The 27419-nt window shown below is 44.7% G+C and overlaps 1 protein-coding gene across 2 annotated transcripts in view; it reads left to right on the top strand.

Moving 5' to 3' along the window:
• ZC3H3 (zinc finger CCCH-type containing 3) overlaps positions 1-27419 on the top strand; it is a 350743-nt gene that overhangs the window by 2584 nt on the left and 320740 nt on the right. For both annotated transcript variants that reach the window (XR_012901167.1, XM_075919992.1), the window contains exons 2-3: positions 1673-3110; positions 4929-5122. Coding sequence is in view for 1 of the 2 variants with exons in the window: in XM_075919992.1 (XP_075776107.1) it covers positions 1673-3110; positions 4929-5122 (1632 nt within the window). In the remaining variant the exon portion in view is untranslated. The remainder of the gene's footprint in view (positions 1-1672; positions 3111-4928; positions 5123-27419) is intronic.

A 27419-nucleotide genomic window follows, 5' to 3' on the forward strand; every position in this document is an offset into this window, starting at 1 on the left:
TGAGTAGTCAATAAGGGCGCTTCTGCTTTGAAATGTAGCAAGAGCCCGTTAGGTGTTCTGCCTTTGAAATGCACAAGAGCCCCAGTAGGGGATTCTTGTACATTTCAAAGGTAGAATGCTGCCGCTGTGCCCCTGCCTCCTCCCAGGAAGCTGGAGCAGGGGGGAACTGGCTTTTAAGCCGGCTCCCCCCAGCACTCCCTCTTCGTCCTCCCCTCCCCCCTTGATGTCTCTTTCTGATAGAGGCAGCAAGGGGTGGGGAAGTGACTAGTTTAGTTTGTCAACTATCCAATACTCTTGCTCATCGGAAAGTCGACTAGTTGATTAGTTGCTTACATCCCTAGCCTATGTTACCATTTTGCATCTACGTGGTGGAGTTTTTTGCAGCAGGAAAAACTTGTTTTCTTCATTAAAGCATACAGAGATCCCTGGAAAAAATGTGGGGTTCAGATCAGTGTTCCCTCTAACTTTTTCCATCCATGTGCACAATAAACTTTATGTGCACCAAAGCATGTGTGGATGTGCATGACCATAGAAACACATGCTGCCAATTGTGGGTGCTCTGCTAATCAACTGGACAGCATTTGAATCTCTTTTGAGTGGCTGTCCAAGTGCTCATCTTACCGGGAGCACTGGCCAGGTATAGACTTGTATTAACACTTTTCATCTGAAGTGCTTTATAAATATTGCTATTTAACAAGCTTTACAATCCCTCTCCTCCTATAAGTATATTAATCTGTATTATTGTTAAGGAAATTGAGGTACAGTGATTTGCCCAAGTGACCATAACTCTTGGTGTTAGTCAGTGGCGGAACTTAGATTAGATTCCTAAAATACCTGACTCTTAGTTTCTTGCTTTAATAATAAATCTGCCCTTCCTTTTGTAGACCAGATAATAAGCACCTCTATAGGGGGACTGTGTTATGCTGTTCATGAGCAGGATCAGATTAGGGTTGCTAGGTAACTTCTGCTTTAAAGGGGCTCAGAGATGCAATGATGAGGGCTAAAGATGTCTCTAAATGAAGTAATTAGTAAGTTTTCTCTACTTCTTGTCTGTTCCCCATCCTACTGCCACCCTCCTTACAATAGACCTACAAGAATAATTATCCGCATGGTGGATTCAAGACTGGTTTTCTAAGAGGAATTAATCTTTACCATAGTGATAGAAATGTAGCCATGTTAGTCTGGTGTAGTTGAATCAAAAAACAGGACTATGTAGCACTTTAAAGACTAACAAGATGGTTTATTAGGTGATGAGCTTTCGTGGGCCAGACACACATCCTCAGATCAAATAGTGGAAGAAAATTGTCACAACCATATATTTTCTTCCACTATTTGATCTGAGGAAGTGGGTCTGGCCCATGAAAGCTCATCACCTAATAAACCATCTCGTTAGTCTTTAAAGTGCTACATAGTCCTGTTTTTTAATCTTTACCAGAAAGTGGGATGATGTAGTATTCAGTTACGTAAAAATCGATAAGAAGAAATCTGTAATCCTTTCATAGCTCTAGTTTTTCTTCCAGCATAAGTGGTGGTGTTTGAAACCTACTGAGCATGAGAGCTCATGTAGAACAAGTGTTTTCAGTGCAATATGATGACAATCAATTTGTAGAACTTGTGGTTGCAAGACTGTTGTGGAAATTGCAACTAACAGAGGGTGTTTTGCTTTCTTCAGGTCTCATAAATGACCATAAAAACATTCATGGAAATGCACCAGTGCCTCCGCCCTCAAGGGCTCTAAGGTGGAGAAATCCCAGGCCGACTGCCTTCAACAGTCGGGGAACATTCTCTGCAAGATATTCTCAGCAACTTCCAAGGGATTTTCAACCACATCAAGGCAACTCCTGGAGGAAAAAGTACTCACTTGTAAACAGACCACCTGCAGCTACGCCTCATCCTGGAAGCAGTGCATCTGTTAACGCACTGCCGGCTTTTGTGAGCCAAAGGAGTGATGAGGCTCCTGGGCCCCAGGAAGCAGGCTCAGAAAGACAAGTGGATTTAATGACTGATGGCAATGTAGTCACAGGAGTGAAACTGCCAGAGAGTACTAACTCATCCTTGGACAACAAAAATGTTAGTGAGTTGGGATCTCAGCCGGGTTCTTCTGGGATGAAAGTAACTGTAGCTGCTCCAGAAGGAGTTGGAAAGGTTCTTGCAAGCTCTAGCTTTCAAAGTGTTGCTCAAAAAGAGGACAAAAAACCATCTTTCTCTGTTTCCCATAGTTCACTGTACCAGCCTGTTGTTGGAGGTGGAGATGAAGCATGCCCAGCATATCGGAAGGAAATGAGCAAACTTTGGACTGTGAGACTGGCTAAAAGTGCCCCTGAGTCACGTGACTTTATCAGTGAAGTTGCCATAGCATTAAAATCCAAACCTCAGCAACCTTCAGCTCTTCCTGGTCAAGACTCAGGCTGGCTAGGAGCCTGGAGGAAACCAGTAGCACAAGTTCCAGCTCACTGTAGGTCAGAGAAAGTCATGGCAGAAAGAGATACTTTGAAGGAGCCAAAGACTCTTGCAAAATCAGAGGTGCACACAAGCTCAGTTCAATCTGTGGCTTCAGAGGTTGGTATAAGTCCCCCAAAGAACCAGTTTGTGGTACCACACAAGCTATCCAGTCTCCAGAGAGCGACCTCGACGCCAGTCTCCAGCAAAGCTTGTAAGTTCAGGAAAACCAACTATACATGGGTAGCAAATCCTAGTAAATGCCCCCGTGCGGTAAAGAGGTGGACAAGCCCTAGAGCTTCTGAAAGCACAAGGAAGTTTTCTGCAGGAACAGAGAGAACTGCTAAGTCACTGCCAAGGGGAGAGTTGGGAGCAAAGCAGAAGAAAGCCGGAATGCATTTGAAACTGGATGCCTCTCCGAGTAAGTACAAATGGAAAGCATCCAGCCTACAGCCACCTTCTTCCGCTTCCAAGTCTGTGTTCAGGTGGCAGTCTGAGGGACTAAAAGAGGCTGGAGTCTCCCTGTTTTCCAGAGCCAACTTGGGCCTTCAGATTCTAAGCAGTGCATCCATTGGCCATGATGGGTTGAAGTCATCTTTCAGCAATACTGCACTTTCCACTTATAAAGTGAAGAGCCGGACCAAAATCATCAGAAGAAAGGGGAGTTACTGGTAAGTTACTAATTGTGTCTGAAGTTCTGTAGCCTGTACTCACTTTCTTTGCACTGCTCCTAGGGGCCCGCTCCTACGTTCATTGAAGTCTATAGGAGTGTTGCCATTGTTTTCAGTGGGAGCAAATGCTCAGTTATTTACACTGTAAGTTCTTAGGAGCAGGGACCCTGTTTGGGGTTTCTATTCAGTGTGTAGCCCAATGGGGTACTGGTCCATGAATGGGGTTGCTAGATGCTATCCCATTACAAAGAAATACTTGCTCCTTCCTTTCCAATCACGTGCTGCTTTTGTGAGAGATGGAAGTCCTTAAACTTAAACTACTTATTTCCCACGTACAACTGCTGTTTCATTTCCTTTTGGCCCACTGTATTCTCCGCAAAATATACATTGCCCTCAGCTCTTATTTAGAGACCCTACAATAATAAGCCAATATGCAGTGAGGGGAAAAGAAGTTAGTAAGCAAACAGGTTTCAGTTTCAGGTTATGGCTTTGTTAGACTTAGGTGATGGGGAGGGGAGGAAGAATGATTTCAATTGTTATTTTATCATGCTTTTAGCTCCAAAGGGCTTTACGCATTTTATCCACAGATGCCTCTGAAGAAGTAGGCAGCAGGAAATGCAGGTACAACACATGCACTACAGTGGGGAGAGAGACTTCTGCCTAGGTGTCCCATTTGTACAAAAAGTGCCATGGGATTTCTAATAATCCCCTGGTATCTCTAGTAAGATCCCATCCCTTGGGCGTGGGCTTACCTTGTCTCTCTCTTTAAATCTTACACTGTACATCATTTTAATCCAAGTATTTAAATCATACCTGTAGAATTTTGGCAGTTGCTTTTGATTCTCCATAGAGTGAAATTGGCAAGGATCCATGTCCACTTAGTGGTCATGCAGTTTTGGTGGATGCCATTAGATGAGTGCTGTGTGCAGGAGCAGCAGAAATATCCAGCACAATCCCTATGTAATGAAACCTCTGCCATGTGCAATGGAAAGGACAGGGGTGGAAATAATTGGAAGAAAAAAGGCATGTGGACTAAGTCATACACATAGGAAAGTGTCAGGTTGGACTGGGGATGTGGCACTAGCAACACTTGAGATCAGGACCAAGCTGTCTCTTGCTTATAAGCTAGTGAGCTTTGATAACACTGTGGAGGCATCATCGTGGGAAGGGTGTGCTTTATGTTACTGTGTAGCAGAAACTGCCTCAATAGACTGTAGATGCCCAGAATCAGCTTGAAGCCAAAATTTCCAGTGATATGTCCAGGGCCTCAAGCAATGAGCCGATGGTAGAACTTAGTTTAGAATTTGTGGGCTCTTACTTCCATGTCCAAAATGCTCTTTTCATCTGTCTTCTGCTGATCTGCTCACCATGCCTTGACTTATCTCCTGGAGAGCGGTGAGGATGTCTCCACATGCCTGGTGGTGAGGAAATGGAGTCTGTGGAGTGAGGAGAGGAGAGGTTGGGGTTTGCTTGGTCTTCCCAGCCCTTTTAAGGACATCCTGTTTCTCCAACCACTATAGTAGGGAAGAGGCTGGGAGTGATGGGGGATATTTAGATGTCAGAGCTCCTTCATCTTTATGCTTTCCCAGGAATTGGCCACGTTTGTCCTTGTGCCTGGCATTTGCCATCAGGATATTTCCATTGCTCTTACCTAGAGAAGCAGCATGGTTCAGTGGATAAGGTATCATACTGGGAGAACTGGGCTCTAATCTAGCTGTTCTGTTGACTTGCGTTAGTGGAGAAAAGAGAGCACACGCAGCTGGGGCAGAGAGTTGCTATTATAACTTTTTAAAACTCCTTCTGTTGTGTTCTTTGCAGTTCCCCAACAGATAAGAAGAGCAACTCGTTCCCTACGGTGCATCTAAAAAGCCACTACTCTCTCAGGAAAAGAAACTCCCTGCGAGGAAGACCTGTGCCAATGAAGAGAACCCCACCCAAGGAGCTGGTGCAGATCACCAAGCACAGGCTATGCCGGCTGCCTGCCTCTAGAATGCTCATGCCAGCCAAGGAAGGTAAGAGCAGCCTTGATATTCCTGGCTTGGATATTTGATGGTAGAGCTGGAACGCTGCATGGGCAGGAACAGTTTTAGGAATAGATTTTGGAATTAGGAAGTGAGCTGTTTATTCCTCAGTGAGATAACCCTGCCGATCACTGTTGTAGGGTCAGTGACGAGAAGAAAAGTCAGCATGGGATGAATCCGTTGCTCTATTTCAGGGATTTCTCCCTAGGTCCCACTTCTCTAGAGGCTTGCATTCTTCCACTTTGTCCAGCATGTACTGTGAAACCTCCCTTGAGGGCCACCTCTGTTGACAATTACTCCAAAGCTTCTCCTTGCTTCTAGGATGGTTTTGCTGGACCTTTCATTAAAGACCAACTTTTACTGGGTAAATGATTGTTTTCAGTAGTGGGGTAGGAGGGAGTGTAAGAAGCTTTCACTGAGTATAGACCTGTGTATAGCACTGAGTTGTCTTCTGTACATGTATAGGTTCAATTACCTGTCTCTGAATGTATGACTATTGATGGACCCACATTCCACATAGTTAAAGTTACTGGTGTGAAAAGACCCTGAAAGGTGACTGGTCAATGTCTGTTAATTTTGTTTGTGTCCTTTCTCCTCCACCACAATCCCCTTGCCACTCTCTAAATCAGGAAAAGGCAAGGACTGTTCCATGGAAACTCTTGAAATCTAACCAGACACAACAAAGAGAACTCACTGAATAGTCAGAGTTCAAATATCATTGGTCAGCATAGAGATGAGCCCACTCAAAGATCCAATTAGTTCTGAGTTTATAGGCATCACAAAGAGTGTTTTTGAAGAAGGACTCAAAGAAGTTGTCAGTGTTGTTTGTATGATACACCTGTAAGATTGTCTAGGGAAAAATGGTGCATGTGTCTCATGAAATATTTATCTCCGCAAAGAAAAATCTACCTGGTAAGTGCGTCATGATTAGGAACTGTGAGCATCTCTGCAGGGTGAAGAATGTATGTGTGAGTTGGTTGAAGTTTCTAGGTCAACTTAAACGTTCATGGGTTATTAAAGGAAGGAACTAAGATTTAAAGAAGGTGTTTGTGAGCTGGAATGCTTCCCCTTAGGAATGACTGTATTTAGCTGTAAAACACCTCTTCCTTTAGATTAGGGATGCAGAACCTTTTTTGGGTTGAGGCCACTGACCCACAGAAAAATAAGTTGAGAGCCACACACGAGTGAGAAGCAAAAAAAAAAAAAAAAAAAAAAAGCCTCTTGGATGTGGTCCCTGACTCAGGGTTCCCCTTGTACACTAGCCCCATGGGGTGTGTGAGGTCACCAAGACTCGGGCCTTCTCCCTAGGGCTGGATTAACTCTTCTGGAGACCCAGGCCTGATAGATTATGTAGGGACCCTTTAGGCTTTGGGGTGTGGTCAAAAATGTGGGGCTTAGTGTGTGTGAGAGGAGGCTGCTGGGAAGTGGGGCGAAGGTGCTGGGGCAAGGCAGGAGGTAGGGTGCAGGAGCAGATTTGTAGTGCAGGGTCTGGGCAGGAGGTAGGTTGTAGGAATAGGATTTGGGGTGCGGGTGTTCTGAGTGGGAGGTAGGGTGCAGGAGCAGAGTTTAGTGTGTGGGGGCTGGATGGGAGGTAGGATGCAGGAGCAGGATTTTACAGATGGCTGGTCTGGATGGGAGGAGGCAGGAGATTGAGGCATCTACCTGGTGCAGCTCCCAAGGGGACTTAGATAGCTCCGCACTGGGAGGCACTGCCCCCCAGACCGCTTCTATTGGCCAGGATTCCCGGCCAATGGTAACAATGGAGATGGAGTCTGCAAGCCAGTGCTGGGGCTAGAACTTCTCTACCCTGCATTTCTTGATACAGAGCCATTTCCTCCCCTCTCTCGACAGAGCCTGTGGGCCAGATGCCAGAGCCCTGCCGCCCCAGGTGGGGGTGGCCAAAGTTAAATCTTGAGCTGCATTGGGCCGGGCAGCGGGAGTGGAAGGAGGGCAAAGCTGAAGCTTAAGGGCTTCAGCCCTGTGTGGAGGGCCTGTATCCTGAATCCCACCACCCAGGCCTGAAGCCCATAAGGGCTTCAGCCCCAGGTCCCAATAAGTTTAAGGCAGCCCTAGGCACTCCATTAAAACAGGGTTGCGACCCATTTTGGGGTCCCAACCAATAGTCTGAGAACCACTGATGTAGGGTATTTGACCTCGTGCACGTGGCTATTGTGAACAGCTCTCTGTTTCGTAAGTTGGTGTTTCTCTAGTTTGATCACCTGCTGTGTGTGGGGAGATTTGTCAGTTAGCTGGGGAGGCTCTGTCTCATTTTTGCCCCATTAACTTGTGTTTATATGATTCTCTTGTGTGGTTTGTGTGGACAGAAAGCTACCTCCATGGCCTTCTTTGCAGAACAGGAGCTTTCAAACAACCCAGCCCATTGTGGCATTGGCATCTTGCTAGGAGCCTAAGGGCTGCACCTAATTTGAGTGAACATGGAAAAGATGAGCTCTCGTGGTTCCAGTACAGGCCTGGGAGTTGGGAGGCCTGGTCCTATGATTAACTTGTGTGACGACGGACAATTTGCTTAACGTTTCTCACTCAGTTTTCTTCTCCTATAAAGTGGGTGTAATGTCCATCACAGGCGTGGGAGGGTGGTACTGTGAGTGTGGTTTATAAAGCACTTGAGATCCTCATATAGAAACCATAGAAGGGCAATCCTTGAAGATTCTTGCATGTGCAGTTGCCTAATTTGCACCTGGAATTATTGGCTTTTCAGTTGTACATGTAAATCACTGCATGTGCAAAAGAGCAGCTGCATGACTAACTTGTCATTTGTGTGTGCAGATGCTGCGGTTTTTAGACAAAAGACAGCAAACAAGGCAGCGCTTCAGGCAAGAGAGGATTTTGTTGGTGAGAAGAAGGAAAGAATGATTTTTCTGCTGCAAGTGGTTGTGGTGTTTTTTTTTTTTTTTTAGGGATTTGGAGACATGGGGAGATGTTGCTTTGCAGCTGTGGTTATGAAGAGTGCACCAGGTATAGTGGGGGAGGTGCCAGAGAGAGAGCATGATAAAAGGCACAAAGCAGTGGGTGGGAGAGGCAGGTGAAGAGAGCTGAGATGTGCATTTAGGTGTGTGATGACATGTGTTGACCATTTAATCCAGGGGTAGGGAACTTAAGGCCCAGGGGCTGGATGCAGCCCCCTGCTTGCCTGGATCTGGCTCCTGAAGCTCATGGCCTCCAACCTCCAGCATTGGAGAACCCACACTGGCGCTCCAGTCCCCTGCTGTTCCCCCGTGGGGCTGGAACACATAGATCTACTAGCCTGGGCCCCATTAGACTCTGGTGTGTGGGGGGAATGTGGGGAGAATCTTTCTTTTCTCAGTCAAGTGCCACGTCAGTGAGGGTTTTTTTTGGTTTGTTTTTCACTTGTGTGCAGCCCCCGACCCCAAAAAGGTTCCCCTGATCTAAGCATATGTAGTTGTTGGATCCTGGGTAACCAAACCAGCCACCATGCAGTGGAGTTGAGGCTCAGTTTCTTGCAGGTGTCACATAGGGATGTTAAATTTAATTTAATCAACTAATCGGCTAGTCAATGGATTTTCCATTGACTAGTTGACTAGTCGATAAGCGGGGGAGCCGCAGTAGAATTAGCTGGGAGCTAACCCCACTGTGGCTCTCCTTTTTAAATGTATTAAGAGCCTGCTGGTAAGTACATGCCAGGCCTGGTAACTCTATTCAGCGGGGGAAGGGAGGGGTTGTGACCCACAGTTTGAGAACTGCTGGTATTCCCTCAAGCTGTTGAGAACATAAAGCAGCAAAGATCTAGGAAAATGTGACTACTAAAGCAGATAGCTGGCTAGAGCATTGAAATAACAGCTACTTAGTTCAAGTAGTGGGGTCTGCATGGAAGCCTCCAGCAGGGAGGCAGCTTGCTTGTGCTGTATCTGCTCTTGGGATACATACAGCATTCAAGTCTCCTGATTTATTGATCTGGCACCTTTCACCATGATGTTCTTGGTCTCATGAATTTAAAAATTCTTTACAATTCTCTTTTAAAGAGAACATTCTGGTGGTCTGCTGAGGTTCTGGAACAAGTTGCCCTGTTGTAGAAGCTTTGGAGGGACACAGAGTATGGTCTTTAGTAAGACAGTAAAACCTGCGCTATCCAGCACTTAACTATCTGGAAAACTTCAGAAACTGGCAAATTCCCTAAAGGCTTGATGCGGCACTTTGATCCAGCTGGCCAGAGGCTGGGTGTGGCTGCGCGAAGTGGCGCATTAATCCGGCTGGCGCAAAACTGGGCGTAGCCTTGCAGCATGCTGCTATAATCTGGCCGGCCACGAGCTGGGCTAGGCAGCTGGCAGCCCCTGCGGCGTGGGGGTCACAGCTCCGAAAAGATTGCATTGGTAGATATCCAAAATTTGAGTTTTACTATTTTTGGCCATTAGTTTTTCTAGGTCGATGGGACCCTCTGATAACCAGAATTTTTAGATAACCAGAACGCCCTAATCCCCAAGCATGCCGAATAACACAGGTTTTACTGTACAGCCAGTCCCCGACTTACGCGGATCCGACTTATGTTGGATCCGCACTTACGAACGCGGCTTTCTCGCCCCAGAGCTCGCAGGCAGCGGTCCCGCCACCTCGACCTCCGGGGCGAGAAAAGCTGCTCCCGGTGCCCCTGGTCTGCTGGGGACCGTCTCCAGCAGACCAGGGGCACCGGGAGCAAAACCGCAGCTGCGGTGGGTTCCCGCGCCTCTGAGGCTTTGCCAGAGCAAAGCCTCAGAAGTGCGGGAACTCGCTGCAGCTGCGGCTTTGCTCCCGGTGCCCCTGGTCTGCTGGGGACCGTCTCCAGCAGACCAGGGACACCGGGAGCAAAGCCGCATCGGTGGCGGGGTCCCACGCCTCTGAGGCTTTGCCAAAGCAAAGCCTCAGAGGCGCGGCACCCCACTGCTGCTGTGGCTTTGCTCCCCGTGTCCCTGGTCTGCTGGGGGGGGGGCGCAGCTAGTGTGCCTCCCTCCTGAGCAGACCAGGCTTTTGTTGTGGACCCTGGGGCAGAGTAGCTGGGGCGCTGCCGGTTGGTCCCGCAGCGCCGCTCTGGGCACTACTGGACCAACCCGGCAGCACCCCAGCTGCTCTGCCCCAGGCGTCCCCAAGTCAGCCGCTGCTGAAACTGACCAGCGCTGACTACAGGAAGCCCGAGGCAGAGTTGCTCTGCCCCGGGCTTCCTGGAAACAGCCGCTGATCAGTTTCAGCATCAGCTGACTTGGGGAGGCTTGGGGTTCTTAAGTTGAATCTGTATGTAAGTCAGAACTGGCGGTCAGTTTCAGCAGCTGCTGAATCTGGACGCCAGTTCCGACTTACATACAGATTCAACTTAAGAACAAACCTACAGTCCCTATCTTGTACGTAACCCGGGGACTGCCTGTACTTTGCATTTTAAGTCCTCTTTATCCACAGATCTCAAAGCTCTTAGGAGGTGGGTACGTGAGACACTTGAGCCACAGAGAAGGGAAATGGCTTCATCGAGCTGCCTTTGTGTGTCAGTGGTGGAATCAGGGCTAAAACCTTGCTTTCCTGACTTGCAGTTCTCTCCCTCTACCAGACACTCTGTGCTGACAGCGATGGACCTGATGTTTTATTGAGCCCTTCATCTCTGGGAACCTGGCTTCAATTTCAGCAGTAGCTGAGCTGCAAATGAAAATGAGCTTGTGGATCTCTCAGTACCTAGTAGATGCTTGTCTGTCTTGCAGAAATACATGATTGGTGATAGAATTGGTACGGTCTGCTTTGGAGAGGCCCATGACTGTAATCTCTAAGCTTGCACATCACCCTCAAAAATGGTACCTGATTCTAGTTGGTGGCATTGGTCCCATCATATAAACTTTACATTCTTTGGCCTGCCATATTACTCATGTTGGCTATGTTACTTCTGTCTGTCTCGCAACTTCCCCCAAGGATTGTCCATGTACAGAGCATTTCCCCTTTGGACAGACCAGTACTGTGGCATTATCATCTCATTAGCATGGCAGAATGGGGCTCTTGATATGTATCAGTTTTGCTCAAATCTTCCAGTTACAGAAAGTGACTATGGAACTTGGTAACGCATCACCCTGTTTTTTGCATTATTTTTCAGGACAGAACTTCTGTTTAAGTAGATGCTCATGATAGGTTGGTTAGCATAATTTATACCCAACAAATGTACCACAATTTATTTTCAAAGCTGCCTGTCAAAACCTATACAAAGATTTCAGTTACAAGTGAAATCTCCTGTAAGTTCAGAACGTAAAGACCAAATGAACTGCGCCCTCTCAGTACTCTGTCTCCTGGGGACCTGTAAGGCAGCCATCAAACACTCATCTATTTTGAAAATACTTACGTACTAAAATCCCAGGGTCCTGAAATAGAGAACACTGCTCTCAAGAAACAGTTCCTCCTCCTAAAAGGCGCAGGCATTTGTGTATGTGCACAGTGCAGGCACACATGGTGGTGGTGGTTCTGATCCATGTTGAGGAGAAAATGTGGAGGCTGCTCAAAAACTTAACCTATAAAAGATCCTGCGGGACTTGTGCTTTCCACATTATAGCAATTCAGACAACTCTCTGGACTGGATCCATGCTCTTTGAAACTGAGACTACCTTTTGGTTTGGGAGTGGGAGGTGGTGAAGGTTTATTCTGCTTTACAGAATGAAGGAGAGAAAGTTCCCTATCTAGCTCATGAAACTGCTCCCTAACTTGCTTCCTGTCGTCTTTACCTGGGAAGAATTATAATCTAGTATATCACCAATCATCTGTCCTTGAAGCAGGGTTGCTGAGAGAGAAAAGAGTCATCCATTTATACTACCCTGGGGATAGTGCAGGGTTGCTCACTGAAAGTACATTTTCTGATGCTTTGGCCAGTCTTGTTTGAAATGTCCCAGGAGGTCAGACTACCTATCACAGTGCTCCCTTCTGGCCTTGGAGTCTAGGATGTTACTTCCACCATTTCCCTTGGGAGGCGTTTCCACACTTCAGTAGACCTCATTAGGAAAACCTTAACATAAGAACTGCCATACTGTATCAGACCAAAGGTCCATCTAACCCAGTATGCTGTGTTCTGACAGGGGCCAATGCTCATTTGGTGAGCCCTAGTTCTTGTGTTATGGGAACAAGTAAATAACTTGTGTGTGGGTATTGTGTAATCTTTCTTATTTCAGACCTGTATCTCTTCTTGAGAGCATATTTTACTAAAAAGGATAGTTCTACAAGAATTGAGCTCTATATCTTCCTCCTTGAGAATATTCTCCAGACAATTATCCCAGCAACGTGTTTTGTAGAAGGGCCCTTGTCCTCTCTTCTCTGTTACACCTACAGGTTAGCTTTCCCTACTAATCTTCCAGCATAAGATATCAGCAGCACACCAGTGTCCAACCTGGGAACTGCTACCAGGGATGATGTCAGCTTTTCATCTTTTTATAGTGCCTTTCCTCTCAAAGGATCCCCAGTTGCTTACAGTCTCTAATCACAGCAGTTACCTATGAAGTGGAAGGTAGCAGCTATTGAGCAATATGCTGTAACTTGACCTGACAGTTCAGCACAAGAAACTAGGAAGAATCCTGTAGCCAGCTGACAATTCAAGTTACATCTTGGTAGAATATAATCACTTTAGTTTTGGCTAGGTCTCTGGGAGTAACACCCATGTTCTTATTAAAAGTGATATAAAGTCCTTAATGTTCATAAGCAGTTAGGGATTTGGTGTCATGTCTCATTTGAGAGTTGACGTCTCCAGTGACACACTGCCACCTACTCATCTACTGGGATATTTTGGCAATGAATTAGACATAACATGTTAAGTCCATGCATCATAAATATAGGGCTGGAAGTCAGTCTAGTCCCCAGCACTGTGGCAGGACCAAATGAGCCATGGTCGTCATCCCTTAGAGGTATTCTAAGGTTTTAAAATATAGGCTGGACGGTGATGAGGGTTTTACAGTCTCTCTTAGAAGCATATTCTAGGGCTTAACTACTCTCATACTTAGAAAGTGTTTACTAATATCTAACTCATCCCTTCCTTGCTGCAGAACAACATCTCTTAATGTATTTGAAGATTATCAGGTCCCGCCTCATAGTTTCTGGTTTTGTATTGTCTAGCTGGGCAGCTTTGAGTTGTGGAACTTCATAACTGCCTACTTCTATTGGAGATCCTGTAAAGTATTCCGAGTTTAGAAAAATCAATCAAAATTAATCATAAAAAATGAATCTATACCACCATTTCCTTCAGCACTATAAAATTCCTATGTAAGTATAATTGGGTTAAAAATAATCAGTTACATTCATGATGGTCAGCTATACAGTCCCATGCTCCAAGGGTGTGCCATAAGAATGGCCATACTAGGTCAGACCAAAGGTCCATCTAGTCCAGTGTCCTGTCTTCTGATCGTGACCAATGCCAGTTGCCCCAGAGGGTGTGAACAGAACTTGGTCAAGTGATCCATCCCCCTGACGCTTATTTCCCAGCTTCTGGCAAACAGAAGCTAGGGACACAAACCTCACAACAACCTGGGACTAGATGATATGATGGATTGCTTGAAATGGGATGGTTCTGTTCACTTGCTCTGAAGCACCTGGCATAGGCCACTATTGGAAGACAGGACACTGGGCTAGAAGAACCATTGGTCAAACCTGGTATAGCCATTCTTTGGGGAGGGAAGGTGTGTTGGGCTAGAGTAGGAAGATCTCCCATCAAGTATTGAGTTGGGCTGATTACTTTGTGAGAGAAGCGCCTGATCTGTGATGGCTGCAGTTGATATACCTCAGACCTTTATAAAGCTTTTTTAGTTTCTATTTCTGGTAATTCTCATTAGATGAACAAGCACTCATGTGGACATCTAATACAGATAGCATCATTCGTACTTCCCTAATGGAACAGTGGATACCATGTTGTTCCAGCAATAAAGGCTGTGTGGTGTCTGACTGGGTTTGTGTTAAGGATATAAAATCCCAGTTAATTAGTTAACTGGTTAATCATTCACATCCCTAGTTTGTGTGGAGCCAGAGCACAATTCCACATCCTGAAATGAGAGTAAAGAAAATACAGTACTACTAGTGGCCTCTATCTTGACTAGAGAAGGTCAGGTGCAGATATTGCTAAGATTCTGCACCTATCAGAATATATATTAAAAATTAAACGTATAATTGTTGGAATTGTCTAGTTTTTCGGTGGTCTAATAAATACACATCAGGGGACTGGGAGTGATGACTCCTAGGTTCTGTGCCTGACTGTGCCACAGACTGACTTTGGGCAAGTTATTTCACCTCTCTTGTGAGTTATCAACATGTGGCTAATATCCAAGAATCTCATAAAACTCTGCATGGCCGAGTGAGTATCATTCCACTTTCATCCCAATACTCATCAACATCCAGTGGCCTGAAACTCTTCTTCTGGCTTTGGAGAACCAGACTTGGTTCTTCATGGAGCTGTCAGTGGCAGTCCTGAAGCACCCAGGTGTGATTGCCGTCTAATGATGTTAGGCCATTCCTTTCCTCCTTCTCCTCCTCCTGCAGGTTTAAAACTAATAAAAAAAAGTTCTTCACACAGCGCGTAGTCAACCTGTGGAACTCTTTGCCAGAGGAGGCTGTGAAGGCTAGGACTATAACGGAGTTTAAAGAGAAGCTAGATAATTTCATGGAGATTAGGTCCATAAAAGGCTATTAGCCAGGGGATAAAAATGGTGTCCCTGGCCTCTCTTTGTGGCTGGAGATGGATGGCACAAGACAAATCGCTTTATCATTGTCTTTGGTCCACCCCGTCTGGGGCACCTGGTGCTGGCCACTGTCAGCATACAGGCTACTGGGCTAGATGGACCTTTGGTCTGACCCAGTACAGCCTTTCTTATGTTCTTATGTACTTTGTTTGTGAGGCTGACTGCACAGACTCTGAGAGTGTCAAACCCTGATTGATGGCCAAGCAGGGAGACCATATGGGCCTTGATTTGCATCTTGTGCAGTTGCTGATCCAACTAGCACAGTGGTGATATAACTGCACTTTCATAGTTTCTCTCACACTGGAGCTCAGCTCCAAAGAATGAATATCAGTGAGTTGAACCAGAAACCTCCAAGGATGCTTTCATGACTTTTGTGGAAACTATGAGATCACATGTCAAATAAGAGAGCAGGACTGCAAAGGTGTTGCAATTTTGTGGAACAATACGTCTTGGGGCAACTTTGACAACTCTTTAGTCAGGAATTTTGGGGGGAGTAGTGTTGTCCATATACCACCTAGGCTCAGACTTGGATTGATGTGTCCTTCAGGTGGGGCGCTTCATGCATTTGGGCTCAGGCTGAAAGTATGGCCTGTATTCCCTTCTACTTTCCCAGATTGACAGAAAGCCTGATGGACAGAGCTGTGTCAGAATAGGTGCATGGAATTCTCCTTCTAGCTCTGTTGCACATGATGCCCCCGCCGTGAGTTACAGCATCAGCGCCAACTTCCTGCTTGGAGGCGGGGGCGGGGAGGGGGGAGCCCTGAGCATTGTGGCTCCGTGCACTGCTGCTCCCGCTTGTCCCGGCTGGGAGAATGGCAGTGCATGGACATGCTGCTTGGATGCTTTCCCCACTGCTTCCATTGGCCAGAATTGCCAACCTAGGAACTTGGGAGGAGGAGGGGGAAGTCTTAAAATCTACTAACCCTGGGACCCCAAAAGAGTTAATTTGGCCCGTGGGAAGCCCTGAACCTTGGTCCTCCCTGTCCCCTCTTCCTCCCCCTACCCCCACCCTGTGGGGCTGAAGCGCCAGGAGAGTGAAGTGTCTCAGCTGGGGGGCTACATCAATGAGGGTGGTTGTTGGGTTTTTTCCTGACTCTTTTGTGCGGCCCCCCAACTGATTTTTCTGTGCATCAGTGGCCCCCTATCCAAAAAAGATTCCCTGCTCCTGCCAAATAAAGACAACATTGAAACCTGTTGTTTTGGAAATAAATTAATATTTTACTTTATTTAAGCCAAATTTTGGTGAACTTACATCATAAAGTTAACATGCTTAATCTGTTTAATTATTTTGATTTTTGGTTAATATTTCCTTTCTTACCAGTTATATCTGCTCCCTTTTGTTATAGCTCCTGTAGCCTAATATGAATAATTTAGTATTTAAAGTATTTAGAGATAAGTGAAGGCATTTTGTTGTCATGGGTGGTTCGCTGGTGGTCCATGGAAATTTCAGTTTGTGTTGAGCGGGATGGGCTGTGGGCCAAAAAGTTTGAGAACCACTGGCGTAGACAAGACTTGTTTGGCATCAGCAAACTGGAAACCTGTTTATTTAAAAGAGGACAAGATGGTGTGGATTGTAATTTTATGAATATGCTGTCTTTAGGCAGTCTTCATTTTTTTTAAACAATGCTTTTTGATCAAATCTGACTGACAGGCACATACTACATCCCTGCTACTACTGTACAAAGGGTTGTCAGTTGTACCGTGCACTTGCAGAAGGGTTCAGACATTCTCGGACAAGCTAATGCCTCTCTGCTAGGTAGTCTTAATTATGAGCACAATCCTGCCAGCTGCTGAGCCAACCCCAACTTCGGTTGGCAGTAGGCATTTGAGGCTCAGTCCTCTGTGAGCACTGCTCTTTAATGATAGCAGGGTAAGAAACAGTCAAATGGTTCGAGTTGTGAACCTTTTCTCACCCCTTGTAAAATCAATGCTTCTGCTTTCGTTGATCGCTCCAGCTCTGATGCTTTTTGTAATGCTCCTTTCCCAATGGCATTTAGCTCTTCTCGGGCATGCAGCGCATTCGTCTTGTTTCTGTGGTTTATTCCCTATTAATAAATAGAATGAATTTTGTCAAATGAGCATTCCTTTTGGAGCCCTGTAAACATCAAAGGGGGCTCCCATGTGTACAACAACCATGATTCTTAACACTTCCTGGCAGACCCACATGCAGAGTGGGGGTGTTTGTGCACATAAAAATGGGATATTAAATTACAGGTCTTGCTAGAAAGTAAGGCGGTTCTGCCTCTTTTGGCAAAGGCTCACGTGATCTCTTCCCCCCTCTGACCTGCAGAGGGCAGTGTTGCCCCTTGTATTCTCCATAGTCCACCTTTTTCTGGTAATTGATTGCCTAATTTCCTCTTTATGTGAAAGAAAGCAGATATCAAGTAATTTGCAGCAATAACCTGCTAATGCTGGGCCAGTATCAAAACTCCCATGTTCATTTCAAGTGGCAGATAAAACACTAATATATAATTATCCTTGCAAATTGGATTGTTTTAAATAACCAAAAGGCTATGGCCAAGAGAAAACTATCCCATTTCCCTTGAGTTACTATTGCAGCGTAATTGCTGCGTTCAATCAATTTCCTTGGCATTAGAAATTCCATCACAATCAACATTAAGCTTTATTCATTGTGATGGCTAAGAGCCTGGCCATTTCTCCTCTTTTCCTTAACTGGCAAAATTAATCAGGGAAAAGATTTTAAACATTTACCCGTGTGAAAGAGGTCAGCTCTGCCACTATATTGCTCAGCAGATAAGGGGGCTAATAAAAAGAAAATTGAATTACTAATGATCGCCAGGAACAGAGTATATAAAACCTGGCAATCGCCTGGTTCAGGAAAAAGGAGAATCAATTTTCTTCGGACAAGGTGCGCTCATTTTTTATTTTGGCGCATATTATCAGCAATTTAATTTGAAAGTGCATAAACAGGAGGAAACAGTTAGAAAATAATGAGCCCGAAGGTGTAAAATGCTGCAGGATATATGCTGTACACATTTTATTTGGCACAACAGATAATCACTTTAATTGAATTCAAAACTGCATTGTTCAGCAGCAGTGCAGGCTGCCTATCTTGCCTTGGGGATTACAGAATATTACAAAGATTCCAGTGAGAGGCTCTTCTGTGTCTTTTCCCCTCCAAGGCAGGATTCCTCAGCTACATGCCTGAGTTTGCTCACACATGGCCATAGCCACTTGGAGGTGTAATGTTTAAAAGCTGTGAGAAAATCCCCCTTAGGAATGCTCATTGTGAGTGAGGTTTTAAATAATAATGTGACTGTCTTTTGCCATGATTGATAACTTCATGCAAACTCAGCATATAAAAAGAGTAACCCATCACTTCAACACAGTGTACACCTGTCCTCTTAGCAGGTTCTGTACCAAGGAGCAATGGGCTTAACTGAGTTTGTTGTATGGATGTTGCTTGCATGGCTCATGTTGTACTTGCTCTCTGCTTAGGCAGGGTGTGCATGTGACTTACACCTGTCTCGTCCCATTGTACTCTACAGCTAGCATATGTACCTTGCTTCAAGATGGTTCATCACTTCCCAGTTCAGCATGGCTAAGACAAATATTTGTGCCTTGGGAAAAAAAACATCTGATCGAGGGTCTATGTAATCTATCTTTCTTTATATTTACAAATATATATTGTGACTTTATTGCATAGTTTTACCCCCACACAATTAGCAGGAGCACTGTAGAATGTGATTCTTTACAGACAATGATGTGTGCTAATGGATTTGTTCTGCAAATTTTGAGTTGTCTATTACTACAGTCAGACCAATTAACTTTCCTCAGGACTAGTTCTCCCCATCCAGTTTTGCAAGTGCTCTTCTAGTCCTGACCTCTGAGCACAGATGATCAGTTATAGCCAAGCATGTAGGGATTAGCAGATGGAGAGAAATATCCTCAAAGGGATGTGGCTGAGATAATCAGGATCATTTTGGTAGTGACCTAATCCCAATCTCCTGCACTCAAAGATAATGTACCTCCTCTGCCCATAGTGAATGACAACCTAACCTACATATTAAATTAGTTTTTATTTAGCCGCTGACAAGTGACACGTGGGAAAGTATAGCCAATATGAGTGATGGAGAGAGAATTTTATTTAAAAAGGCTTATGGACTTTCTTCAGCTAGACAGGGTGTCTCCTCAGCTGTGTCTAGGCGAATCCTCTTTTACTTCTCTGCACTCCTTTAATTTGAAGAGTAGTGCAGTCTTGTCCTGGTGTGTGAAGAATACTGTTACTCAGCACTTTGCATATTGAGAGTACTTCACAGACATTAACTAAAGAATCCGTACCAGCTTCCTGTGAGATGGGTACAGTAGAGGAAAATTATTACCATTCCTATTTTGGAGTTGTCAAGAGAATGGGAATCTTAAAGATACCAAACCGAAACTAAGTCAGCGCTGCTGTGCTGCAGCTTTCTGGCTCAGGCCTGTGAGCCCCCCTCCTTCTGAGTGCTGCAAGTTTCAGCGCTGAAAAGTGCCAGTGTAAATAGGCTCCCAGCAATCCTTCCATGGCCACATTTTCACTTTAAAGCAGGGTGGCTGTGCGTTAATTTTTAGAAGTGTAGGCAAAGCCATGGATGGAGAACTGAAACAGCCATTTGCCCAAGGCCTAGAATTCAAACCTGAGGTAAGAATGTGGGAATACTTTATGCGCAGCCCTCTAGCCATGCTGCCTTGTTGCACTGCCAGGATCTCAGCGTGTCAGGCCTCTCCCATTCTAACCATGTTCTGCATCCTGCTTACAGCTCTCTCTGTCACAAACTACAAAACTAGATGGGCTGTCTGTGCGGATGACACCATTCCTGTTACCAGCTAGTTCTCAGTGCTGTCCACTCTTTCCAAAAATTAAAATTGAGCTGTCTCAGAGCCATTAGCCAAAAGAGAAAACACTTGTTTTTTTTAAAGGGACACTGACAAGCTCTTTTGTGGTTAAAAAAAAAAATGTTTTGTTTTGACCTGATATACACAAGAGTGGTTCTACGCTGCTATTTAATTTTAATGTAAGGAGTGGTTTGTCTTAAATGCATTAGGAAAACCAATTCTTCTGCACTGTGTATCCATCCAAACGGTGTAGCACTGAGTTAGTGCATTAGGACAAGGGATTGGGACTCCTAGAAATTGACAGTGGACAAAAGTGAAACTGACTAGTGTTTATTATCCAAACACAGTGAAATGCAAAATGTCAACCAGATGTGAAAGGTGCCAGGGCACTTAAGGGTGGGATTTGGACATGCTATTCAATTGCCATTTAATTGTATTGGGAATTGGGTATTCATTTCTCTTTAGCAGCTTTGAAAACCGAAGCGTAGGTTGTTAAAATCTTCACATTTTAATGGAAAGGGAAATTAGTACAAGTGGTTGTAAAAGCATTTCTATCCCTGTCCCTTTAACACTTTATATTTCTTTACATAGCACTCTCCCCCACCCCAGTTCTCTTTTTTTTTCTTCCCTCCCTGTCAGTCTAGTGCACAAATTTATTTCTGTATGTTTTTCTTGTGAGGTGACAAGTCTGATCATGTTACCAATGAGCGTGTGGCGTCTCTGTAAAATGTTACTAATTAAGCCTGAGGTTATGCACTTTGCCCTAAGACCATTCCCTGGCAACATACGTAAAACTAGCTGGGACCCCTGTGAGTTCTTGATGTCTTTATTTGGTGTGTTCGATCATTCGTCTTGGCTGTCTGGCTAGATGCTTACTGGAGCTGCTCTGAAGAGTTCACAAGTTTGTTTCATAAAGCCAGTGGGGTTAATGTCATTACCAGTCATGCTGTCAGATACTATGTAGATTGCTCTTACTCATAAATCATTTATGTTCTCAAATCTCTCCTCTGACTTTCACTGGCTTGTCCTTGGGTATGCCTACAGTGCAGCCCCTCTCCCTGCAACGCCAGTGAGTCTCCGAGCCTGGGTCAGCTGACTTGCGTTGACTTGTGGGGCTCACGCTATGGGGCTAAAAATAGCAATGTAGACGTTCTAGCTCGGGCTTGGCCTGGGCTCTGAGAACTGGTGAGGGGGGAGGAGCTGGCTAAAGGTTTGTCCCTTCCAATAACTGGTAAAAGTTCACATACTTGGCTATGTCCCCCAGTACCAGTTATTTTAGTATTAATAACGGTTTTTGATTTCCGTGGCATTTACAGGTGACTGTTCCTAAACTACAAACAGCCAGCAGCAGGGATACTGTTTTCTGTTTGCTCTGTGAAAGAACAGGCTTTTGGTTTTCTGTTTTTGTTTTCTATTCCTGTGTTCCTAAGTGAGTCGGAGCCACTGGCTCAACAGCATTTTCTCCGGTGGTTAGATATTTTCAGGTACTTGGGTGCCCAGTTCCTGTTGAATTTATTGGAATTTAGGCATCTGATCGCCTTAGGTTCTCTGGAAAATCCCAGTCTAAATCTTTTGGGCAGAAAAGTTCAAATGAGTTTGGGGTGAATGAACAGACTTCATGGGGAGGGGGGAGAGAAGTGTAAGAGAGTTACTTGCCCTTTATGTAGGGTTACTCCACTTTACCTTTAATCTCCATGTATATTTTCCTCTCCTTTGCTTTCTAACATAATGGCTGTCTTGCCCCATTATTTATGCATGCTCCATGTGGGATTGCGCCTCTTCCTGGTGTTAAAGAATCCCTGCTCCCTTTGCCACCCACAGAACTGCACGATTGGAATGAGTTTATATTCTATTAGTAGAAAGCAGGTCTTGGGGAAATATGTGTTTATAGGTTAATGGGAAAAATATTTGGCGTTGGAAATGTATGACGTCCTTTTGTTGGCTGTGACCTTTGATATTTTGAAGCTCCTGAGGTGGGGGTGGTAGCGAGGAGCTTTGCTAAGATTTCGAATCTTGCAGGCACAGTCCAGTGTGGAACCAAAATAGAAACTCTTCTCTTCCCCCCCCCCCCCCCCACCCTTCTAAAATCAAAACAGAGCACAAGCCCTTAACACGCCCCTATGTCCTTCTCATTTGTCCTGCAGGGGCTTGCCTTGCACTGCTTCTTATCTAATGCATGTAACTTGTAACTCTGCATAGCATAGCCATGTGTTGGAATTGCACGGTGTAATTCTGGTCATCAGTAGCAGCCAGACAAACACAGAGCGTCTTACAGTTCTGTTTTCTAATGAAATTTTGAAAATGTAATTTTGATGGGCAAAGTACATGATAAAATCAATTTACATCATAGGGTGAGCTGATAGGGAGTGAAGGCTACAGAGCCTGCTAGTGAAGCTATTGTTTTAATAACTTTTACAAACACTCTAGAAGGTGAAAAGTTTCAGAGGGGTAACCGTGTTAGTCTGTAACTAAAAAAACTTAAAAAATAATGAATAGTCTAGCAGCATCTTAGGGTATGTCTACACTAGCCCCATAGTTTAGAACTCGGGAGGCTAATGTAAGCATTCGAACTTGCAAATGAAGCCCGAGATTTAAATATCCATGGCTTTATTTGCATGTTCCCATCCGGTCGCCATTCCAGGAGGAGTAACAGGTAATTTGAATTAAGGACTTAGTTTGAATTACCGTTTAACTGCCGCGAGTAGCGGCGGCCAGTTAGTCTGGACTAGTGGCATTTAAAAATGGCAACCGGATGGGAACATGCAAATAAAGCTATGGATATTTAAATCCCGGGCTTCATTTGCAAGTTCGAATGCCTACATTAGCCTCCCTCGTTCGAACTAGGGGGCTAGTGTAGACATACCCTTAGAGACTAACATATAGATGTAACTTTCGTGGGTACAACCCACTTCTTCAGGTGAAATTTGCTCACCTACACATAATTATGTTTAACAGATACATTTGCAGAAATCTGGAACTGTTCATAAACATGAACTGTGGTTGAATTGTTCAGACTGGATAATTCCTCCAGCTCTGCTTACCACTCTGTTGTGCAGTTTCTGAGCCTTACTGCCTATTGGATCTCTTATCTCTGTGTGTGCATTGTTTTTAAAAGAATACTGATCTAGTTGCCTTTTAAACACTTCTATAGCTAGGTATGTTTAAAAAGCCAACAGCAGAAAACCACACCACTACTTGTAGCTTACAAACTAATTTCTCCCCTTCCTGTGCTCCATTTACTTTTTTCTTTCTCTTCTCCTTTCTGCTTCATCTTTGTTTCTTATAGATTGAAAACTAACATGTATGGTAGTATAACAGGCAGTCACCAGTTACTTTTTTTCCACTTGGTGACCTCCTCCTTCTTCTTGTTCTCCAGAACCCTTCTTCAAATCTTTCTTTTGCAAACCCCTGTTCTGGGTTGATTTCCTCCATGACCTAAGCTCATTCTCTGGCTTCTTCCATATGAATCATTGAACCAGTGTAACATAACTGAATTGGATCATGTCATGGCTCCTTCCCCACTCTGGCACGATAAATGCAGAAGTGGGGGCCAGCAAGTGTACCCCAAAACCTTATCTACCAGGCTTTGGTATAAAACTTTCCCCCAAAATCTTAAAACCCTAGATTTTGGGAATAAAACTTCCACTGCCACCCCCCAAATTAATAAAGAAACCAGGGGATAGACCATTTGGGAAAATCTCACCCCTAAAGTAAAAAGCAGGACATCACCATTAACCAATACCAGGTTAATAAAAGGAAAAGAGAAAACTTTCATTATCAGCACAATCTTCCTGTTGCAAGCATAATGGCCAGGTGGAAAAGTAACCAATAATATACTCACGGAGAAACTCCATGGGCCTAGAACTTAGTTACAAAGAAAAGCCACAACATCTTTTAAAAAGTGCACAGAGGAGCACATCCCATACCCAAAAAATAAAACAATGAAACCTGACAGATTTATCTAAACTTTACCCTACTTACAGAAAGTGAAGAAAGAGGTTTTTTTTTGTTTTTGTTTTTTTTTTCTTTTGAGGGAGACATAGTGTCTGTTCCTCTCAATAGTTGGAGAGAACTACCCCCAGAACAAAGGAGGGGAAAAAAATTTCCTTTGTCCCAGTTTGAAATTCCTACCTACATTCCTGTTGGCCACTCCACCTGGCTAGGTAAGGGACATAGTTAACCCCTTAGTCCCCAGGCTGCTGGCTAACCCTCATAATCATGACAGATCATCATCTCTTCAGGGAAAAGTCTGCCCTTCATTTGCTTGTACAGGGCTGGGCAGAGTCTATAGATCTATACAAGTAGCAAAATTCCCTCAGTATGTAACAGATGCACAAAAACAACTAGTGTGTGCTTCATAAGTACAGTAATTATTGCATGTACCTTTTCACACTGTTACCCCCCTACTTTTATTATTTCAAGGCTGTTTTATTTGAGGTGATAGAGAAATAATGGTACTTCAGTTGTCTTTCTGAATGTTGTTGCTACCTGTGATAAGCTTGGATCTTCTATGCCAGTTAGTACAAACAAGACTTCATGTTTGCATCTGTGTCATTGTGTCCTACAACATTATATAGTGCTGAAGTATGTTGTTGTAAGACACTCTATTATCCCTGTGCTCTTGGGTGCCTCCTGAAAATGAGTCGATCTTGTGAGGCTATTTCATGGAATAGGAAACTTAAACTAGCCAGGACTCATGCATAATATTTGTGCAGAAGACAAAAGTGTAGGTAGTTATCTGAAGATTCAGAGGTTGCAAGCAGCATACTGCCATCCTTGGATTTGAAAGTTGTTGCTCTTTGTAGGAGAATATGCCCATGTTTTGTGGAGGTGCCAGGAATACATCTGAGTTAGTCGGGTCAAGAACATGCAATCAATAGCCTGCAAAACCTGTGGAAATAGTCCTCTCAGCAATTGGGCTACTGTTTACCAAAGACTAACTTGCCTGGGATATTCGAATATAATGTGCAGCTTAACTCACTACAGTATGCATCAGACAGACATTTACTATCTTCACCTCTGTATTTTCCAGTTTGGTGATCAAGCTGAAAGTGAGGCCATCAGATCAAAGGGCCCAAATACTCTGTCACGGGTTCCCAAACTTTTTGACATGGGGACCAGTAAATCCATTCACGAGCTTTTGGAGGACCGGTAACATTCATTTGCATATTTATTAAGTAAATGATGAATATTCAAACAAGTTGTTTCTGGTCCTCCCATAGCCCTCAGTGCCAGCTTTAGCAGAGCTTTTGATACGGTCACCCACAATATTCTTGCCAGCAAGTTAAGGGAATATGGATTGGATAAATGGACTGTAGGATGGATAGAAAGCTGTCTAGACCGGGGTTTCCCAAACTTTTTACTTTAGTTGGAACCCATTTTTTTCTGTACTGTTTTTTGCAGCCCCAAAATAAACACATTTTAAAAAATAATTAAAAATGAATAAATTTTCAGTGTTTCACCCGGCTGCATCCTCCGCCCCGCCTGGGCCAGGGCTTGAGGGGACCAAATTCAGAAATACCGGACATATAAAATGTCCACTTTTCTAATTAGGTAAGTTTTATTATTATTATTATTAGGTGTATCAGTCCATAGCTGCGAACTGCCTGGCTGGTAGATGTGCTCACTCTGTGTGAGTGTGTCTACCAGCCAGGCAGTTCGCAACTACTCGAGGGGAGGATATGGAGGGAGGGGGGCGAATGGAATCCCTGGGGCTGGACTCATTCGTGTGCCCGGGTCTGCATGTGCCCGGGTCAGACCCACTTCCTGCTGGCCGATTCACTCCCGATCTTCCCCATCCAGCCCTGCTGCCCCCGTCCAGCCCTGCTTCCTGCGGCTGGTTCCCTCCCACCCCTCTACCGATCTCCCCCGGTCAGCCTTGCTCCCCCGATGACCCCCCTCCCAGCCAGCCGATTCTCCTGTCCTTCTCCTCCCAATCTCCCCCGTCCAGCCTGTCCCCTGGCCAGCCCTGCTTCCGGAGGCTGTTTCTCCTATCCTCCTCCTCCCGATCTCTCCCGGCTGGTCCCCCCTCCCCTGTCCAGCCCAGCTTCCGCCGGCCACCCCCTCCCCCGATCTCCGCTGGACAGCCCTGCTGCCCCCAACCCTGCTTCCTGGACCATAGTTTTGGAAACGCTGCTCTATGTAATAGGTCCTCAATCTGTGGGATGCACCCCTCCCCAGGGGGTCTATAGAGGAATGGTCGGGGGGGGGGGGGGGGAGAATGGAGTCTGGCGCAGATGGCCAGCCTGCACAGAGCAGGAAGGCACTGTCACCAAACTCTGCTCCTGGACCGGCTGTGTCCTAAGCCTTGGCCCTCCTCCTCCTGTCCGTGGCCCACTCCACCTGGAATCATGGCCACACTCCCAGCCCCAGCTCATGGATGGGTGCATGGATAGAGGGGGGGAGGGACTGAGGTAAAAAGTTTGGGAATCACTGCTCGGTGGGATAATGTTCAGTATCCCTCCACTTCAAGAACTGAGGGGTAGCTTTGTTAGTCTGTAACTTTAAAAACAAGTAGTCCTATAGCACCAAGAACTGAGCAACTCCAAAAGTCAGCCTCTTCTCAAATAATGTTCCTCTGGTCTCCCATGGACTGGTGAGCTTAATTTAGTGACAGTGACTTTGAAATGGTTCTACTGCAGTGCAGCTGTTTGCTAAGTTAGAAAAGAATTGTGCTTTGTGTAACATCTGTGTTATCAGTGAGAAATCGAACGGGTATTTGACATGGTGACGATAGTTCCATCAGGATTATCAGAATGTGTGAAATTGGTGAAATGGGATTTACACCATCATCTGAACATTAAGAGGAGGCATTTTTTCTGAGATCCATCATTTCTTTGCTGCTGTGCTGTACTGGCTGTTAGATTTTACTACACCAAATACTGTAAAAGGACATTAGAGCAGTTAAATCTAGAGTCTTGCTTTCATAAGGAAAAAAGAAAATGCTGAATTAGGCAATGGAAAAGGCAACCACAGCGATGCTTATCTTGCATAAATTATGAAAAGAGAGTCTAGCAATTTTATGTATTGTTATAGCTGTCCTAATTAATTTTTCTGGAACAATCAATGAGAATAAACAAAGTTGGGTTCTTTTTTGTATGACTGGAATATACTATTTACTTCCAAAATGGCAGCTGGCTTTTTCCCTGACATGACTATATTTAAATTTTATCCTGCATCATATTGGCATTATGCACTAGCTTTTCTAAATAGTGATTGCCTAAGTGATATCTGATAGTGGACATAATAGCTCACAGTTTAGAGATGTTCCCTAGTCTGTGTTTGGTCTGGAGGTAAATGTTTCTGGAGTTCTGGAGTACTTTTGTTGTTCTTGATCACATGTATTTGATGGATGGACAATTCCCAGAATGGAAGGGAATTGTTTAGGGTGTTGCAAGAGGATAGAAGCAATGGACTAAAATAAAGGTGATCCAGAAGACTATCTGGAATGACCTTGAGATCTGAGACTAATCTTGCAAAGGAAACGATAAAAGTCCTATCCATCTGGGGTATCTCAACTAGATGGGTAAAACTCTGGAGTAGGTACTGTAAAGAATAATCCTGTATTAATGAGGGAAACCTAATTTAAAATGTTTCTTTCTGTCACTCTCATTTCATTCCTTGCCAGGCACCTTGATTCAAATCTGACCTGGGTTAAAAATGGAAGAATTGTGGTATTTTAAAAATAAGAGGATGAAATCCCAGCCCCAGTGGAATCAAAGTGAGTCATTAGTGCATCTGGGATTTCACGCTTAGTCTCAAGAAGAATA

Source organism: Pelodiscus sinensis, chromosome 2, assembly GCF_049634645.1.
Source record: "Pelodiscus sinensis isolate JC-2024 chromosome 2, ASM4963464v1, whole genome shotgun sequence".
NCBI classification, from domain to species: domain Eukaryota; kingdom Metazoa; phylum Chordata; order Testudines; family Trionychidae; genus Pelodiscus; species Pelodiscus sinensis.